This window comes from Pelodiscus sinensis, chromosome 1 (assembly GCF_052426305.1).
Source record: "Pelodiscus sinensis isolate ZL-2025 chromosome 1, ASM5242630v1, whole genome shotgun sequence".
Classification (NCBI taxonomy): Eukaryota; Metazoa; Chordata; order Testudines; family Trionychidae; genus Pelodiscus; species Pelodiscus sinensis.
Window position 1 is genome coordinate 24996944 of NC_143052.1, and position 19022 is coordinate 25015965.

General features: G+C 41.9%; 2 protein-coding genes across 2 annotated transcripts in view; one reads left to right on the plus strand and one right to left on the minus strand.

The window, feature by feature from the left end:
* The window catches only part of CCDC146 (coiled-coil domain containing 146), a 160177-nt gene that overhangs the window by 97227 nt on the left and 43928 nt on the right, over positions 1–19022 (minus strand). The gene's annotated exons all lie outside the window — the stretch shown is intronic.
* FGL2 (fibrinogen like 2) lies at positions 1922–17165 on the plus strand. The gene is made up of 2 exons (XM_006137522.5): positions 1922–2627; positions 12695–17165. The coding sequence occupies exons 1-2, from the start codon at positions 2033–2035 to the stop codon at positions 13399–13401; spliced, it is 1302 nt and encodes a 433-aa protein (XP_006137584.1). The 5' UTR covers positions 1922–2032; the 3' UTR covers positions 13402–17165.

The following is a 19022-nucleotide window of genomic DNA, read 5'->3' on the forward strand; positions in this document are numbered from 1 at the left end:
TGATCCTGTTTTAATGGGGCCACCAGGACTGTCTCAGACTTGCTAGAGACCGGGGCTGAAGCCCAAATTCACCACCTGTGACTGTAGGTAAAGCCCAAGGTCTTCAGCACTGTGTGGCAGGGCTCAGGTTACAGGTCCTCTACCTTGGGATGAAGCCCTTGGGCTTCAGCTTTGTCACTCCCCCTGGCCTGGGGCAGTGAGGTTTGGACTTTGGTCCCCGCATCCAGCGCAGTGGGGCTCGGATGGACTTGGGTTTTGGTGCCCCCTCTTGGGGTCATGTAGTAATTTTTGTTCTCAGAAGGGGGTCACGGTGCAATGAAGTTTGAGACGGAGATCAAAATAATTACAGGTTGAATCTCTCTAGTCTGGCACTCTCTGGTCTAGCAATAGCCATCATCTGGCATGATTTTAGTTAGCTGGCTGTCCGCTTATCATGGATGGGGCCATGTTTCCCACATTCCCATTTTTGTTTAGAGCCACCAGTCCTAGCTCTCAGTGTTCTGTGCTATTATTTAGCTCTAATTTATCCTTAAATGTCTTCTAAGAACCCAGTAAGCAGTGGAAGTGTTGGTAATGCTGTTAGACAATACTGACCTCCTCTGGTTTGGCAAATTCTCTGGTTCAGTACTGGTTAGATCCCAAGAGTTCCAGACTAAAGAGGTTCAACCTGTATTAAATTAGTAAGTGTAGTTGGTGTTTAAACTTTCTGAAAACTAATGAGATGTTACATGCATTGTTTTCCCTTCTGTATCCTGCTATAATGTAATAGCAAACACTCACACTGTATATTCTCCTGTAAATAAATAACCCATCAAGCAAGAAAGCAGCTTGTGAAATACAAATGAAGAACTTTACTAGAGAAGTACTGACTTCAAAGCAAGTGGTTATTGTGTAATGGTCACAGGTCAAAGACTCTAGATGCATTCCTCACTCTCTGTCATGAAAGGAAAAACCTTTGTGGGTATTGACCATGTCAGCTTGTTTTTATGAGAAGAAGCTATAAGAATGGATTTGAGGAAAGATCCTGGATCTCTGGACTCTTTGAATTCTTACAGGGTGTGTACCAGGTGCAAAGTAGAGATCCCCAGAAACAAGCTGAGTACTCTGAAAATTTTTTGGGAAACTTGGCAGTTTATTATATCATGGCCACCTTTTAGAATTACAAACTATGACTCACCTATACATATATTTTACCTGCTTTAACCTCTCAATCACTTTCACTTCCCTTTCTTAGCTAATAAATCTTTGGTTAGTTTACTGTAGATGTGACTACCAACATTGTCTTCGGTGTAGGATCTAGAGACCTGGGGTAAATGACTAGTCTCTTGGAACTGGAGGCAACCTGATATGGTGTAATTTTTGGTTTAAGTGACCATTTATCAAAATGTTCAGCTTGTCTGAGTGACAATATAGGCTGGAGAGTCGGAGGGGGACCATCAATGACTCCATGGTAAAACTGTTACTGTGATCCAGGAGTTTACATTCGTTACAAGCTAGGTGAAATCTAATTACAGAATACACCACGATTTTGAGGTATCTGCCCTGTTTTCTGACAGTCTGTCCTGAAGTAGGCACTCTCATTTGTGAGCCACTTCTGACAGTATGACTTTCTCCACATGTGATGGTAGAGGAGATGACATGGTCCACAATTTTAATTTGTAAGTATAATTTTATTATACTCAAATATTAAGAATCAGGAATTTTGTAGCATATAAAAACAGATATCTAAAGCAAGAAATATTTGTTTAAAAATCAAAATAAAATAAATAAATGATCAACAGAAACTTCAAACACTGCCTGTGCACATGCATATTATAATTTTGTTTATGTTATTATGCATAAACTACTTTTGCCAAGGACTACCTACTTTGCTGTGCTATTAATATCACTGCAACTTGTGATGCAAGAACTCCCACCCATTTCTGAGAACAGTGAAGGCAGTTTATCTGTGAGTTCACAGGCTGCTAGCTGCCTTTATAAAAAGTTCTTCCAATTTTTCATACTTCCTCACTGAGCTAGTTTCACTGCAGAGATGAAGAAGCTCATTTACTTAGTCTTGTTTAAGACAGCTCTGATTGCTTTTACAAATGTCTCTGCACTTGCAAATGAAGATACAGAAAATGTTAGAGAAGGAAACGCCATTGGTGCTTGTCCCATAAAGTTCAAAACCAGTGGGAAATGTGAAGGAGAGGAATGTCCATATCAGATAAATCTGCCTTCGATGACCATCCAGTTACCTAAGCAGTTCAGACTGATTGAAAAGACTCTCAAAGAAGTACAGAAACTTAAAGATGAAGTAAACAACTTGAAGAAATCTTGCCAAGATTGCAAGCTGCAGGCAGATGACAACAATGAAAAAGATGGTACAGAAGTCTCAACAGAGTACAGTAAGATACAAGATAACAGAATAAAGGAATTACAGAGCAAAGTTAAGAAACTGTCAGCCAGTTTGAAGAATGCAGAGAATCAGATCCACTTAGTAGAGGGTAATCTGGAAAAAAGGAACCTTATAAACATGGACAATGTAGAAAGCTATGTCAACGGCAAAATTGAAAATATGACAATTTTCTTCAACAGTAGGAATGTCATATGTTCTTCTGAGTGTCCAGTCATAGAATCAAGACCTGGTATGTGAAGCTTTATTTATAAGTTTTTTGTATTCTGTAGAAATATTTAATAGAATAATTTAAACATACTTCACAATTTAAACAAATACCTTTTTCACAAATTACAAAGTATTATAAAAGTTACTCTTACTGTAGGATTTGCTGGGAGATACTAAGTGCTTTCAACTTCCATTGGAGTTGCAGGTGCTCAGTACCTCTCAGGATTTGCTCTAACAGTACTTAAAATATAGCTCTCCAAAAAGGACATTTACTTTAAGATTTGTTGAGCAGATATGCGCATGGTATTTACTTATATTTGTATAGCAGTGTCATAGCAATTCAGGTTGAAATGAAAGCCCTTTATATATTTAAATTGTATTTTACTCTGTATTCAAACAGAAAATATCCACTTTAATTCTGCATTATACTGAAAACTGAACAATTATTTTTGGCTCAAATGTCTTTTCACATTTTTGAGGGATTAGGGGAAGGGAAAGAGAAAGATCTGGTCCTAAAAGATTTCAATAATTTTACTATTTGCTATTTGACTGTGATAATGAAAGATCAAACAGAAACATCTCCAAACATCCTGGAATTGTATTAAAATAGCCTGGGAAGTATTAGCTAACAACAAAGGAATCTAGTGGAAGATGTAAGTTACACAGATGGATAAGAAAATCATTATCTACCAAAGCTACATGTACATGTAAGGCTTGGCTAAAAATGTAATCAACATTAACGTTTCTAAAATGAAAGGCACCCATAGCATTATTTTAGCAATAGTGGAATATTAGTAAGAATCTAATATATAAACAATGTAAAATGAGACATTAATGTGGGAGCTTGGGGATTTATTTCCTTTTAAATACCATGCTGTTCCAGACTCGTTTTTTTTACCTTTTAAAAATTCTGTTATGAAATTAAAAGGTTTGGAAATTAAAATTGAAATTAAAATTAAATTAAAAATGGACTTGATAGACTGTATCATATGAACTTTTAATTTTGGTAAATTAATAGGAATAACATTTTAATGTTTGCATTGTCTGTATATAATTAAAGTTTTGATATTGCATATCTTTACAAGAAATAGGCAATCATAAAAGTTTGACAGTGTCGTCTGCCATCCAAATACCATATATAAAAAGAAAAGTTTTCTAGTGGTAAAAACAATAATAATTTACTGTATTAATTTTTGAGCCAGCAAACTTCTTGACAATCCTCCTTGACAAACATAAGTTAAAAACATACAATGTATAAAATTAGACACAGGTATTTTCTCTACCAGATATCTTATTTGCGGGACCTGCCATGCTTCAGTCCCATCTACAATATTAGCCTATTTAAAGAATATCAAAGGGTATGTCTACACTGCAAAGTTAATTCGAAATAACAACCGTTATTTTGAATTAACTTTAATAGCATCTATACATGCAAATCACTATTTCAAAATTAATTCAAAATAGCGGCACGCTTAATTCGAATTTGGTAAATCTCATTCTACGAGGAGTAACGGAAAATTCGAAATAGCTATTTCGAATTAAGTGCTGTGTAGACACTTAATTTGAAATAGGGGGCCTCCCGCCCATCCCAAGGAGCACTGGTGGCCACTCTGGGCACAACTAGGAAAACTTACTCTCCTCTCCCCCAGCCCCGGAGACATTAAAGGAATAGACTCTGGCCACAGTGCCTGTGCCAGCTCCAAACCTGCCAGCCCAGAGCCAGCAGTGGTCACCGGACCAGCAAGTCACTGGCAGCCAGCCCTCCACCACTCCCCAGGAGCATTCTGCCAGCTCCCAGAAGCATGACGGGCTGGAGAAGGTGGGCGCCTTCCTGGTCCAGGATGGAGATCATGGACCTTATTCCGGTTTGGGGGGGATGCCCCCAATGTCCATGATCTCAGCACTAGACGGAGGAACACAGCCATCTATGGCAGGATAGCTGCCAGCCTAACCACCAAAGGCCACATGCGAACCCAGGAGCAGGTTTGCATGAAAATCAAGTTGGTCTGGCGAGATCCCCAACCCTGGGCTCTGAGCTTCCCCCCCCCCCTCCTTTTCCCCCTTACTTCCCCCTTCCAGCTCCCTCCTCCCAGGTTTCCCCCTCCCCTCTCCCACCCTCTCTCTTTCCCTCCCCCACCTCCTTTTCCCAGAGGTTCATCCCCCCAGTTTTGTTCAATAAACCCAGTTTCTATTTTTGAACATATGTGTCTTTTATCCTGACATCAGGAAGGCGGGTTAGGGAGGGGTAAGTGGAAGGACGTGAGGGAGAAATGGGGCATGAGCCCCCAGTCGGGAGGACTGGGGTGGCTCTGAGGGCTCCTTGGGGTGGACACTCTCCTGTAGGGCCTCCTGGATCCTGACAGCCCCCGATGAACCCCCTGGATGGCAGCCTGCAGCAAGTACAGCCGGGCTGATGGCAACAACCCCACGAGACACACCGGCATGCCCAGGGACAGCTCTGGCTCCATGTGGCCGAGTGCTGTGGTGTCCCGAGTGCAGGCACTCAGGGCGCTCCAGGACAGGACTGCTTTGCTGTCCCTCATTAAGATAGACAAGCAAGTGGGGAACCCTGAGAACTGTCTGTCCAGGGTGGGGGTAGGGTCCCTTTAAGCACGGAGCTCAGTTAGCCTCAGGCAGCAGCTCTACACACTAAGTCCTAACCTGATGCCCTGCCAGCACTGGTTCCGGCCAGCCTTAACTTCGGTTCAGGATCCACTCAGTGTGGATGCACTATTTCGAAATAGCAAAATGCTTTTTCAAAATAGTTTTTGTGTATAGATGTGTTATTTCGAATTAGCTTAATTCGAATTAACTATTTCGAATTAAGTTAATTCGAAATAGCACTGTAGTGTAGACATACTCAAAGAAACTTGCCAATAGTACAGTGAATGCACTGCTGAAATTCTGAAAAAATAATCAGCAAAATCACAAACAGGACAGGACATATGAACAACTTTATGTTATAACAATATCTTTTTAGATGCTAGTATTCAAATGTCATGCTTCAGTTACAAGATTATTACAAAGGTCAGGAAAGAACTTTTCTTACCCATAATATATAATTTTTCATGATTAGGTAGGTGCAGTCTAGAGCCACCAATTACCATCACCACCATCTTTTTCTGAAACTTAAGTTTCTGGTCACTAGCATAGTTTAGTCTAGTCTTGATAAATCTATATTCTTGCGTTACTACAGTTTGTACCTCCCTGGTCCAGCAACCTTAGGGTGCTGAAGCAGGGAAGACTAGTCCTGAAGCAGGGAATTTGCATACCAGGGGAGTTAAATGCGATGGGGGCTCCGCTTTTCCCCAGACAGCTGCAATGCCACCCAGGGCTCTGCTCTCCACACATCATAGGGAAAGGGGGCAGTAGATCTCCCTCCCTCTACCCTAGCAGCTCTGCTGCAGCCTAGAGTTCCACTCTCCCCACAGTGGCCAAGGACTCCACTGCCACCTGAAGATCCACTCTCTCCATAGTATCTTCAATGCTGCCTGGGGCCCTGTGCTCCCATGGTGGCCCTGTGCTCCCTAGTGGCACTGCGGCTGTCTGGGGCTTAGTTGCTGCCGAGCATCTCTGTACTGCCCCCTAGCACTCTGCTGCCACCTGGAGCTTTGCACTGCACCAAGAAGCTTTGCTGCTGCCTGGAGGGCTCCATACTCCACTGAGTGGCTCTGCTGCCACTTGGGGGGGCTCCGTGCTCTTCCTGGCTGCTCTGTGCTCCCCTCCCCAGCACCTCCACCAAGGCATGGGGGGCTCTGTGCTCCCCTCCAGCAGTGTGCTGTTGCCCTCCACACAGTGACAGAGAGCTCCACTCTCCCTCTCCAACAGAGACTGGGGGCTCTGCATTCCTTCCGGTGACTCTGCTGTCCCCAGGACTCCTTCTCAGCCCTCTAGCTTGGCAATGCTCCTGGCCCTAGCACGCAGCTTATCCCTGTGAGTGCTTGCATGGATGGGTGTTGACAGACAAGGGAAGTCCAGATTAGGGAGTTTCAACCTGTATAACTCATGCAGAAAAGGTAACTGATACTAAGTAATGTTCAATCTACAGTCTAAATCCAGACAGGTAAAAATATGAATGCATAATCTATCTATCTATCTCTATTTATTTATTTATTTTAGAGTGCATCTGTCTGTTCATCAGTTTGTTCAAAAACTCTGCCTAAACTGTAAAAGCTAGCAAAACATGTAGATAGTGTACATGGACCACTTTGGAGTCTGTGTTAGTAACCCCTTTAATGTGGTCACCCCATCACCATTATCATCCTTTTTATACTTGCGGCACCGTCCGCACTGAAAAACAATCAATTTCGCCCGCATTACAGCTTCCCCTTGAACAACACCCGACAGCAGACGGTGGGGTAGGGGGACCCGGGCCCACCCAATCTCCCAGGTCCTGGCCCAGGGCTCTAAGTCAGGGATGACTCCTCCCTGGCCTGGCTGACTGGGGAGTTTCCCCTAAACACATAAGCCCACGGGCTCCACGACCCCGCCCTGGGCCACTTCCTACCTCTGCGTCCAGGTCCTTTCTCTTCCCTTTGTTAGGGTGAGGGATGCCCTTTTTCACCCCAAAAGTGAAGGTCACGCCCTTCCTGGTGAATTCTTGCCTGTCCACCCCACTGACGAATCTCAGACTTTCCTCCTCCCTTTCCCCCGGCAAGACCCAGGGCCTTTTTCTCACCCTCCATGGCGAGCCCAGTGCACTTATGACGTCCCTGCTAAGCCAATGGGTGACGTCATCAACCTGTGCCCATTGCCCTGGCGCATCTCGCCTCTTCTGCACCTGCGCTGGCATTCTGCTTGACCCTGGCCGGTTCCACGGCCAGAGCTGGAGTACCTGCCCCAGCTACTTCCTAGCAGTAGTCCCCACCGGGCCGTCTCTCCTCTCTGGGCTCATGGCGTTTCACGTCAGTGCGGGGTTGTGTCACCCCATCACAGATAGTATCATGAGGTGTCGTGGGCACAACCCACTTTGTCATCTGAAGAAGTGGATTGTGCCCTCGAAAGCTCATGATACAATCTACATGTTTTGTTAGTCTTTAAGGTGCTGCTAGACTATTCGTTGTTTTAGAAGTTTTTCCAGTTACAGGCTAACTCAGCTACTCCTCTGAAGCTTGTAAAAGCTAGGACCACCAAATTTTGTATGCAGCTTCTTCTTACCCTAACTTAAACCAAGGTCAGGGTTTGGTTAGGCCTCGAAAATGGGCAGTGATGGGAATATGACTATTTCCCAGAACACGGAAAGAGAGGGAGCAGAAAGAGGAGGAATGCAAAAGTGAGGGGAGAGCCATGATACTGAAAGTGGCCACTAGAGGCAGTTGCAGCACCAAGAGAATGGCCAGCAGGCTTGGGCTCTGCCATCTTGCCTGCCAGAACAGCAGTAAGGAGGCCCCCTGCTTAAAACCTGGAGTCTACAGGTCAGAGTGACTGCTGGAGGGAGGAAGCCCCTGGAGCCTGGTTCTCCGAGACAGTCTGCAGGCCACAGAGAAACAGGGCAACAGACAGGCCTGTTAGAAGGGGAGCTCAAGCTGTAGAGACTCCTACACTAAACTCCAGAGGTCCCAGGTGCAAATCTGCCTGAGGGCAGTTGCACTAACAGTGATAGTGGAAATATAATGGTAATACATGCTTTATGAAACTAGAAAGGATGACAATAGCTAGTTTTCCCTCATAGAACTGAATCCTTTGACTTAAATGAAGTCAATAGAAAAACTATGGTTAACTTAAATAGGAGTAGGGCTGGATCCAGAGAAGATGTATAATTGAGACAGATGCTCTTTGTTAACATCTATTCTGAAATTAAAGCCACTTAGCATTCTACCCAAGTCCACTGAAGTAAATGGGAGTCTTTGCACTAGCTTTAACAGGCTTTGGATGAGGCCCTAGATAAGAGCCTTAATATGGATTTAGAGGCTTAACTTAAGGTACCCAAGTTTAAAATTGTTTAAAATTGTTGTCTTTAGAACAGGGGTTGGCAACATGCAGCACGTATGCCATAAGTGGCACACAAGATGATTTTTGAGTAGCACGCGCAATGAAAGCCTAACAGCACAGGACAAGGAGCCTGAGCAGGTCCCTGGTGTGAGGGAGGGCGTAGCATTGAGGAATCTTCCCCCTGGAGAGATGCTCTTCTGCCATTGGTGCGAAGGGCCAGGGGGCTCCTGTCCTAGGTGCGGCACACACCTTTCCTGGCTCAGAGGTGGCGGTGGCAGACGGGGAAGAAGGTGGCTGGGAGGAGGTAAGGCATTCGTTCGGGCAGTACCTAGCTTTTCAGGGAGAAAATAAGGGCAGCACCCTGATTCCTAGGTGGGGAGCCATAGCCAAGGAGCCCTAGGGTTTGTGTGGTAGCCATGAGACCCCGTGAGGGGGTGTGCAAGAGCAGAGAGTTGATCAGCCTGGGAGACAGAAACCCCATTGCTACTCTATAGTGCACTGCCAAACAAGCACATGTACAGAGTGACGACTGCTGCTGCACTATCAGGCAGGGGCGATTCTTGAGTCCCTTAGAGGCTGGTAGCAGCTAGAGAGGGAGCAATGTGCAATTAAACTGCTTTCCTTTCTCCAGGCCTAGCTCCTAGCTAGTGAATTTGCAAAAAGACTTCAACTGACAGGCAAGAAACATCAGATTTCTGATCTTAATTCTCCTTAAATCACCTGGTAGGGGGTTCCAGAAGCTTGTGGGTTTGTATGGAAGAAAGCAACCCTTAAAGAGCAAGTTGGGGTAAGGATGTTAAAATGCAGTTAATTGTACAAGAGCCTCAAAGGAGGAATGTGGAAGTGTCTATAGACACTTATAAGCAAATGCTTATTGGATAGTCAATTAGTCACTAGTCTTTAGTATCTTTAATTTGAGGATGACCATTGAGTATTGTAGGCACTGAAGCATGTGTTTCCTCTGAGCACAGAGCTGATATGACCAGAAAGAGAGCAATGATATGACCAGAAAGAAAGCAATGTTTCCAAGATGCCTCTCTGTTCTTATCTATGCAGGTGCTAAGTGTTGTCAAGCACATTTAAATGGTTTTTCTCTTCAATAGATATTACTGGCATGTGGTAAGATGTTTATATGGTGAAAGAATTTACAGTATTGTGGCTATTTACATTCACTGTAAGATCTGCATCTTAATTTAAATAGAAGTGAATAAGTTAAATCTTGGCACACCACTTCAGAAAGGTTGCCGACCCCTGCTCTAGACTCTGGATGCTAAAAAAAAAGTTGAATATACCAGAAATCTTCTTCCATGACTCTAAGTGATATGCGTGTTAAAGTAAAACAAAGAAAACTATTATTAACTATTAGTATTTTCATGTGTTAGAGTTCAAAACTCAGGAGTGGCGGGGAAGTCACTTACGTAATACAAGAATATCCTTGACAATGTTTAAACAACGAGAAGTCCTGTGGCACCTTATAGACTAACAGATTTATTGGAGCATAAGTTTTCGTGGGCAAAGACTTACTTTGTCAGATGCATGACATGACATGCATCTGACAAAGTGGGTCTTTGTCCACAAAAGCTTGTGCTCCAATAAATCTGTTAGGGTATGTCTACACTACCACCCTACTTCGAACTAGGGTGGTTAATGTAGTCATACGGAGTTGCAAATGAAGCCCGGGATGTGAATTTCCTGGGCTTCATTTGCATAAAGCTGGGCGCTGCCATTTTTAAATGTCCGCTAGTGTGGACTCCGTGCCGCACGGCTACACGCGGCACAGACTAGATAGTTCGGACTAGGCTTCCTAGTCCGAACTACCGTTACTCCTCATTTTAAATTTTCTCTTTCTGAAGTTTTTGCATACATTTCTTTGTGTCCCTCTAGCAGCTAAATAATCCAGGAGTCCTAACTCCCTTCTGTAGCCTGAGAACAGTACTTCCTCTTGATGAGCAGGTTATTACTAATAATAATGTTTGCATTTTTCTAGTATTGATAGACAATTAAAACATGTCTATCAAATACTCCCATGCATTTAAATTATTTTGTAGTAGGAATAAACAAACTCAAAATATTTACCAACTCTTAAAATGCTTCCTCTGAAAGACATCAATGAAATACTACCTATATCGTATTAATGAATATATTGTGTTGAGGAATATGAAGTTCTAGGAACATGTAATTTATAGCATTTCCTGGGAAAACTCTTGAGCACAGCGTCAATACTAGTTAAGTGGTTATAGATGGGTTTCTAATCTTCAGGAAACATCTGGAAAATGTTTTGCATAAAATAAATTATTGATAGGAAGATGAGTTACGTAAATGGATAGGTATATTGAATATTTCTTTATTATAAAGCCAGAAATTCCATATGCACAGGAAAGTGCTGTCATTTTTCTAGCTACATCTTTCTAGGAACCATAGACTCGGTCATAAGACAACATTACTAGTTTCCTCCTACTTCATAAAGTATTGTAAATAACTGAGATATGAAAAATTCTCACTGTCTAGACCAGAGGTGGACAATAATTTTTAAAAAGGGGACCACTTCAGAAATTTCTGACATGGCTCTGGGGCCAGGAGACTTCTTGTGCTCCCCCCCTCCCGAATGGCCTGGGGTAGAGGAGAGCAAGAAGTCTTCCCCCTTCTTCCCTCCCTGCGTCCCCTGCCCCGCCCCCTAGAGAGAAATACCAGCTGTTTTAAAACAGCTGGCAGCTCCCTTCACACACCTAGCAGAAGAAGACATCACACGCTCTCCCTGCCCCCAGGCCAGTCAGCTCGCCCCACAAGAGCGTGTGGTGGCTAGAGAGACACTCCAGCTGTTTTCAACCAGACAGTGTGCCTCTCTAGCCCAGGGGTGGGCAAAGGGCCCTCTATGGGCCAGATTTGGCCCGTAGCTACCCTGTCACTTCCCCACTCCCAAGCCAAGCAGGGTCTGGGGGGGCGGGAGTGCATAGTGGCTAGAGAGACATGCCAGCTCTTCCCCCCCGCCCCCCCCCCCAGGTGTGTGGCAGCTAGAGATAAAAGTTGGCTGTTTTAAAACTGCCGGCTGTCTCTCTAGCCGCTGATTGTTCTTCCAAGGCTGATGAGACTTCACGCACTCTCCCGCCCCTAAGCCCTCATTATCTTGGGGGTGAGGAGCAGCAGGGCATCCGCGGGCCAAATCCACTGGGTTGGCAGGCTGGATGCAGCCCATGGAGGGCTCTTTGCCCACCCCGGTCTAGACGAATAGCCAATAATAAGAACCATCTTTAAGCCATCCTTATATGAAATAAACTCATATGACATATTATAGCATCAAAGATACTAAATTATAATTGTTAATATGACAAAGGATAATTAAATCATTCCACAAGAGGAGCAAATTCTACAATACATAGGCAAAATTAAGGTACATTTGAATATTTGTGTTTAAAAGCATTTGAAATAACAGAACTGAGATATTATGCCAATTTTGCCACCGCAATATGCCAACATTAGCAAACAGAAGAAGGATACAACAGTGGAATGTGTTCACAGGGGAATAGATTTTATCTGGAAATAGCAAGCAACTTCACTGCATGAAAAGGAAAGAGAGGATGAGGCCAGCTTGGTCACAAGTAGGTAATTTTGGCCAAAAATGAAGTGCTATCAGGGGAGTTGGACAGCCATCAAATGCAGCAAGCAGTTCCTGATGGTGAACTGCTATGGAGTAGCTCTGACAGAAATAAATACAAGTTGCTCATACTTACCAGAACTCTGACTACTGAAACACTACTTGGCCTCTGGAAAAAAAGTCACCCCAATTGGTGCAACCCTCAGGTTATGTGTTTTGCACCTCATTGACCCAGCTTTGTGGAATTTAACTTATTATCCTTTAAGGATATGCATGCAAGAATTAAGCAGCAAGACAATTTTATGGAACTATGTAGTATTTTTAGACTAACAATCATTTGTACAGCTTTTCATAGCTTTTGATCTAAGTAAAATAAGGAAGAGAACTTCCAGGTAAGATATTACTAAAAGTGCTGAAGAATATACATTGTGGATTTTAAATGTATTTTTATTACTGAAGTCAGGAATGCTTGGTGTTGTTTACTAGATCTAAAATAAATAAATAAATACATAAATAAATAAAATTAAATGACTGTCCATACTAATAGTATTTGTTTTTCCCCCCAGTTGTACAACTAATATATAAAGACTGTGCAGACCATTATGCAGCAGGTAGAAGCAGTAATGGAATCTACAGAGTTATTCCCGATCCAAAAATGAATAGCTTTGAAGTTTATTGTGACATGGAATCAATGGGAGGTGGCTGGACAGTGCTACAGATGCGTCAAGATGGTAGCACTAACTTCAACAGAACATGGAATGACTACAAAAATGGCTTTGGAAATCTGAGCAGGGAGTTTTGGCTGGGGAATGATAAAATTCATCTTCTAACCAAAAGCAAGGAGATGCAACTGAGAATTGAGATTGAAGATTTCAATGGTAAAAGAGAGTATGCTAAATATGAACAGTTCTATGTAGCCAATGAATATCTCAAGTACCGTCTAAGTGTCAGTGGTTATAGTGGTACCGCTGGAGATGCCATGCACTTCAATAAACATTACAACCATGATCAAAAATTCTTTACTACGCCAGACAAAGACAATGATATGTATCCATCAGGAAATTGTGGGGCTTACTACAGTTCTGGCTGGTGGTTTGATAAATGTTTGTCTGCCAATCTAAATGGCAAATACTATCAAGAAAAATACAAAGGTATTCGCAATGGGATTTTCTGGGGCACCTGGCATGATTTTTCCCATGATATTCCAAATGGTTATAAGAAAGCTTTTAAAAGGGTAAAAATGATGATCAGACCCAAAGTCTTTATGCCATAAATCAGTATCCTCTGCTGTAATGAGTTTGTATTAGGTCATACTAAAACTATCATACTTACTCAGTATCATATTCAAAATGCAAATATTAGGAGTATTTTAACATTCAATTTAATATAATTCTTCCAAGATGAAAGTGCCTCAACATAAAGGCTACATCTACACTGGCCCCTTTTCCGTACTTTGAAGTAAGAATAAGAGCCTCCGGAAAAGGGCACTTTTTCCGGAGGATCGGGGCCAGTCTAGACGCTCTTTTCCGGCTTTTTTAAAAGCCGGAAAAAAGCGGCGGACATTTTTATTTAAATGCCGCGGGGGATATTTAAATCCCCCGCGGATTTCCCTACGACGACTGCTGAAATTTACATGCCCCTTCCGGAAAAGGGGCCAGTGTAGACGTAGCCAAAATGTTTATAGATCCCCTATCTTGCCTTATAAAGTCTCAGGGGGTAGCTGTGTTGGTCTGTAACTTTAAAAACAATTAGTAGTCCTGTGACACCTTAGGGAATGTCTACACTAGGAAATTATTTCAAAATAACTTATTTGAAAATAATAACTCCCAAAATAACTATTTTGAAATAGCATGTCCACACTACAGGGAAGCCTCAAAATTAATCTGAGGCAGGCTCCCTTAGGCTACGTCTAGACTGCATCCCTCTGTCAGCAGAGGGATGCAAATCAAGCACTTTGAAAGTGAAAATGAAGCCGGGATTTAAATATCCCGTTCTTCATTTACATAAAGATGTCTGCTGCTTTTTTTGGAAACGGGGCTTTTTAAAAAAAAACAGCAGTTTAGGAGGATCTCTCGAAAGAGGGTTGTATTTTTGAATGATCCCCTCTAGACTGCCAGGTTTTTGGGTTTTTTTTGAAAAAGCTCAGTTTTAAAAAAAGCGGCAGCCATCTTTATGCAAATGAAGCACGGGATATTTAAATCCCGGCTTCATTTTCACTTTCAAAGTGCTTGATTTGCATCCCTCTGCCTAATCTACATCTCTCTGTTGACAGAGTGGCGTAGTCTAGACACAGCCTTAATGTTAATTTAGAGTCCCAGGAAGCACTGGGGAGCAATTACTTTGAAGGATTCTGGGGAGTAGTTATTTTGAAATAGCAGCAGTGGACCGTCCACACTACCACTATTTCAAAATAATAATTTTGAAATAAGTGTTATTCCTTGGGGAAAGCAGGAGTAATTATTTCAAAATAACCAGCCCTTTATTTCAAAATAATGGGCTCGATAGTGTGGACGCTCTGCTTGTTATTTCAGAATAATTCCCTAGTATAGGCTTTTGTGGGTAAAACCCACTTGATTGGTTGAACTGGGATTTACCCATGAACAGGCCCAGCCAAAGAGTTTGCAGGGCCCAATTCAGCATGCTGACAGCAGGGCTCTGCTGGTGGATGCTCTAATTTAAGTCAAACCCAGTTGTGGGGTTTCAGAGTCCAGCCCAGGAAGCACAAGTTGTTCACTGGATATATTCAACAACATACTATCCAGGTCAGATTCTCTGCTGACCTGTGTGACTCTCCTGTCCAAACAGATAAAACACAATGTGTGGCAGACAGGGAGAAAAGCAAGCAACTTGGAGCTGCAGCCTAGCTCATTAGGACCAGAGCTGTCAACATACATGCGGGCCGAGCCAGCTCCCATAGCCTTACCAATGCAGCCAGGCTGGAGCCCAGACGCCCACAGGGGATAGCGGGGGACCCCAACTGGGGCAATGGCAGGGTGCCAGGCTGCGGGCTGGCTGGGCAGGTACTTATGGAGATCTTCTGCATGAAGGCCAGCGAGATGAGCAACAGCAGTAGCTCTACGGTGATGCAGGTGACGAGCTTGTCCAGCATCAGCTCCAGCCGCAGTCCCTTGTACTTGGGCAGTATGGGGCCCAAGACAGCCGCCTTGCTTGCCTTGACCTAAGGCTGGGCCTACACATGAAAGCTCAAGATACTATATATTTTTGTTAGTCTCTAAAGTGCCCCAGCACTATTCTCTGTTTTGCCTTATAAAGATAGTTTTAATGCATCAGAGATCAATCCTGAATTTGAATGCATTGATTTTAATGTTTTACATCAATTATCTTTATATATCTATGTAAATATTATAAAGAACATTTTTGATAGATCATTTATACTTTTAACATCTGCAGCATACCATGTTTCTTAAGCCTACAATTTTTAAGGACTTCTACAAAAGGCAGCTGAATGAAAATACATATATTTTGCCTCAAAATATCTCACAAGCATTTATGATTACATATGTAGCTTAGATTATATATATATTTAGGATGTAACTTGTATCTACTTATATGCTTATAACAGTAGCGGAGAAGGCATGAGCCCTTTAAATAGAAGCATATAAAAGGCTCTCACATCCCCAGCTTCAAGGCAACACTCTAGAAGTGAACGAGGGAATAGTGAGCTCTTTAAATAGCAGGAGTTGAAAGGGCTCACATCTCCCACCCTCCGCTAACATGATGCCTGGGATCCACAGGAGAGATGTGAGCCCTTTCAACTCCTGCTATTTAAAGACCCTACCCCTTCTTCCTAAGGCCCCACCCCTTCTGCCTGAGGTCCCACCCCTTCAAAGTGCCCCCCTAGAAAAATTATTACCACCCCTGCCTTAGAGCCTAACACCCTGTGGTTTCAGACCCAAATGTCACTTCCCCTGCATCTTCTAATCAAGGTGAACTTCACAAGGTTGCAGGGATTCAAACTTAATTTTTTTTAACTTGTTGGAATTTTTAATGTATAATTAGGAAAAAAAGATTATGTAAAAAAAAACACACATATTTATACAATCAGAGTAGGGTACTCCCACATTTGATGAGCTTGTCTCCATTAATATCAAAGAAAAATTACATCCATTGAATGACTTTTTTATGCAATGGACAGAAGGGAAGCAGAGATTTTCTTGTTATTGATACTCTAAGAAATAAAATATAAACAGATGTTTAAACATTTCATGAATTACAAACCAAAGAGACATCCCAAGTCATATAATAATTACTGTGAATGTAAATGTGACAATATTAAGGCCTTGGCTGTACTTAGACAGGGTTTGCCAGTATAAGTACACTGACAAACCCTCCTAGTACAGACACAGGTTATACTGGCTCCCAGAATGAAATAAGCTATCGTGGGAGAAAGACTTTTTGCTGGTATAACTGCATCTACAGGTGGGCTTTTCCTGGCATAGTTATGACAGTTAGGGGTATGACTTTTTCCACACCTAACCAACATAGCTATGATAGCAAAACTTCTGTGTGTAGTCAGGTCCAATATTTACAAACATGACATTTACTACATTTCAGTATTACAAATGAACTGTGCATTAGTGATTTATATACAATGATTTATGGTGACAATGACCAAATTATAAGATATTAATATATTTTAAAGGTATGATAAGTATTTTGAAGGATATTTTGATGTAAAATGTCATTTGCTTTATTATATTTTCATTTTAAAAGATGGATGAAAGATTTTAATGCTATTAGATGTATAATCTTTGCTTGAGAACACATTTTGAAGTTACATTATATTTATTTCAGGATAAAAAGGAATTAAAGTTTTTGATGCACTGGCCAAAAGAGCAATTTTTATTTGAATATTTGTATATTTAATCAATTGGTATAAAGTGCACTAATTGTTCCTAAACCATGAAAAAAATGTTTTGAAACTTATTACTCAGCAAATTTGTTACGAGTGAAACTAATCTTTGTTTCTTGTTTAAATGTTCCTTTTTAAAAAAATATAGACATTTCAAAAACAGACTACAGAACTCTAATTTATTCTATTTACAGTATTTTTGACAGATGTTAAAAGGGAAAAAAATCTTTCTAATGTATATATATTTTTAAGCTGAATACTCCCTACCTAGAACTGTTGGGCTGGATTCTTCAGTTATTCACATTAGTATATATACTTTTATACAAGTCTAACTTCATTAATTTCAGAGATGTTACTCTCAATTTACACTGGTATGAATAAAAGCTTATTCATACCCATTATGTTCATATAACAGTTATACAGATTGAAGCTCTCTTATCCAGTACTCTCTGGTTTGGAAACATCCGTCATCTGGAATGAGTTTTGTTAGTTTTTCATGGGTGTGGTCAAGTTTTCTGTGGTCCCATAAAGTTTCTTTACAGCCATCAGTCCTAGCTCTCAATGTTCTGTGCTGTTATTAAGCTCTAATTTACCCCTATATGTCCTCTAACAACCCAGTAAGCAGTGGAAGTATTGGTAATACTGCTAGACAATATTGACCTCCAGTGGTCTGAAAGATTCTCTGGTTTGGATCTGGTCAGGTCCAGAGGATTCTAGACTAGAGAGGTTCAACTTATAATACTTGTTTTAAAGATTCAGTGTGCTGAATCCTAAAAAAACAGTACCTCACAAGTAGTTAATTTGATGTTCTATAACAATTCAAACACTGATGAAACAGACTGCAATAAACTAACTCAGAATGGCCAAATGCTGACAAAAGTGCTCCAGAATCACAGAATACCAGGACTGGAAGGGACATCAGGAGGTCATCGAGTCCAGTCCCCTGCCCTCATGGCAGGACCAAACACTGTCTAGACATCCCTGATAGACATTTATCTAACCTGCTCTTAAATATCTCCAAAGATGGAGATTCCACAACCTCCCTGGGCAATTTATTCCAGTGTTTGACTACCCTGACAGTTAGGAACTTTTTCCTAATGTCCAACCTAAACCTCCCTTGCTGCAGTTTATGCCCATTGCTTCTTGTTCTATCCTCAGAGGCCAAGATGAACAAGTTTTCTCCCTCTTCCTTATGACACCTTTTAGATACCTGAAAACTGCTATCATGTCCCCCCTCAATCTTCTCTTTTCTAAACTAAACAAACCCAATTCTTTCAGCCTTCCTTCATAAGTCATGTTATCTAGACCCTTAATCATTCTTGTTGCTCCTCTCTGGACCCTTTCCAATTTCTCCATATCTTTCTTGAAATGCGGTGCCCAGAACTGGACACAATACTCCAACTGAGGCCTAACTAGTGCAGAGTAGAGCGGAAGAATGATTTCTAGTGTCTTGCTCACAACACACCTGTTAATGCATCCCAGAATCATGTTTGCTTTTTTTGCAACAGTATCACGCTGCTGACTCATATTCAGCTTGTGGTCCACTATAATCCCTAGATCCCTTTCTGCCATACTCCTTCCTAGACAGTCGCTTCCCATTCTTTATGTGTGAAATTGATTGTTCCTTCCTAAGTGGAGCACTTTACATTTGTCTTTATTAAACTTCATCCTGTTTACCTCAGACCATTTCTCCAATTTGTCCAGATCATTTTGAATTATGACCCTATCCTCCATAGCAGTCACAACTCCTCCCAGCTTGGTATCATCTGCAAACTTAATAAGTGTACTTTCTATGCCAATATCTAAATCATTGATGAAGATATTGAAGAGAGCTGGTCCCAAAACAGACTCCTGTGGAACCCCACATGTTATACCTTTCCAGATTGTGAATGGATTGTTATTAATGGATTGTGAACCATTAATAACGACTCTCTGAGTACGGTTATCCAGCCAGTTATGCACCCACCTTATAGTAGCCCCATCTAAATTGTATTTGCCTAGTTTATTGAGAAGAATATCAT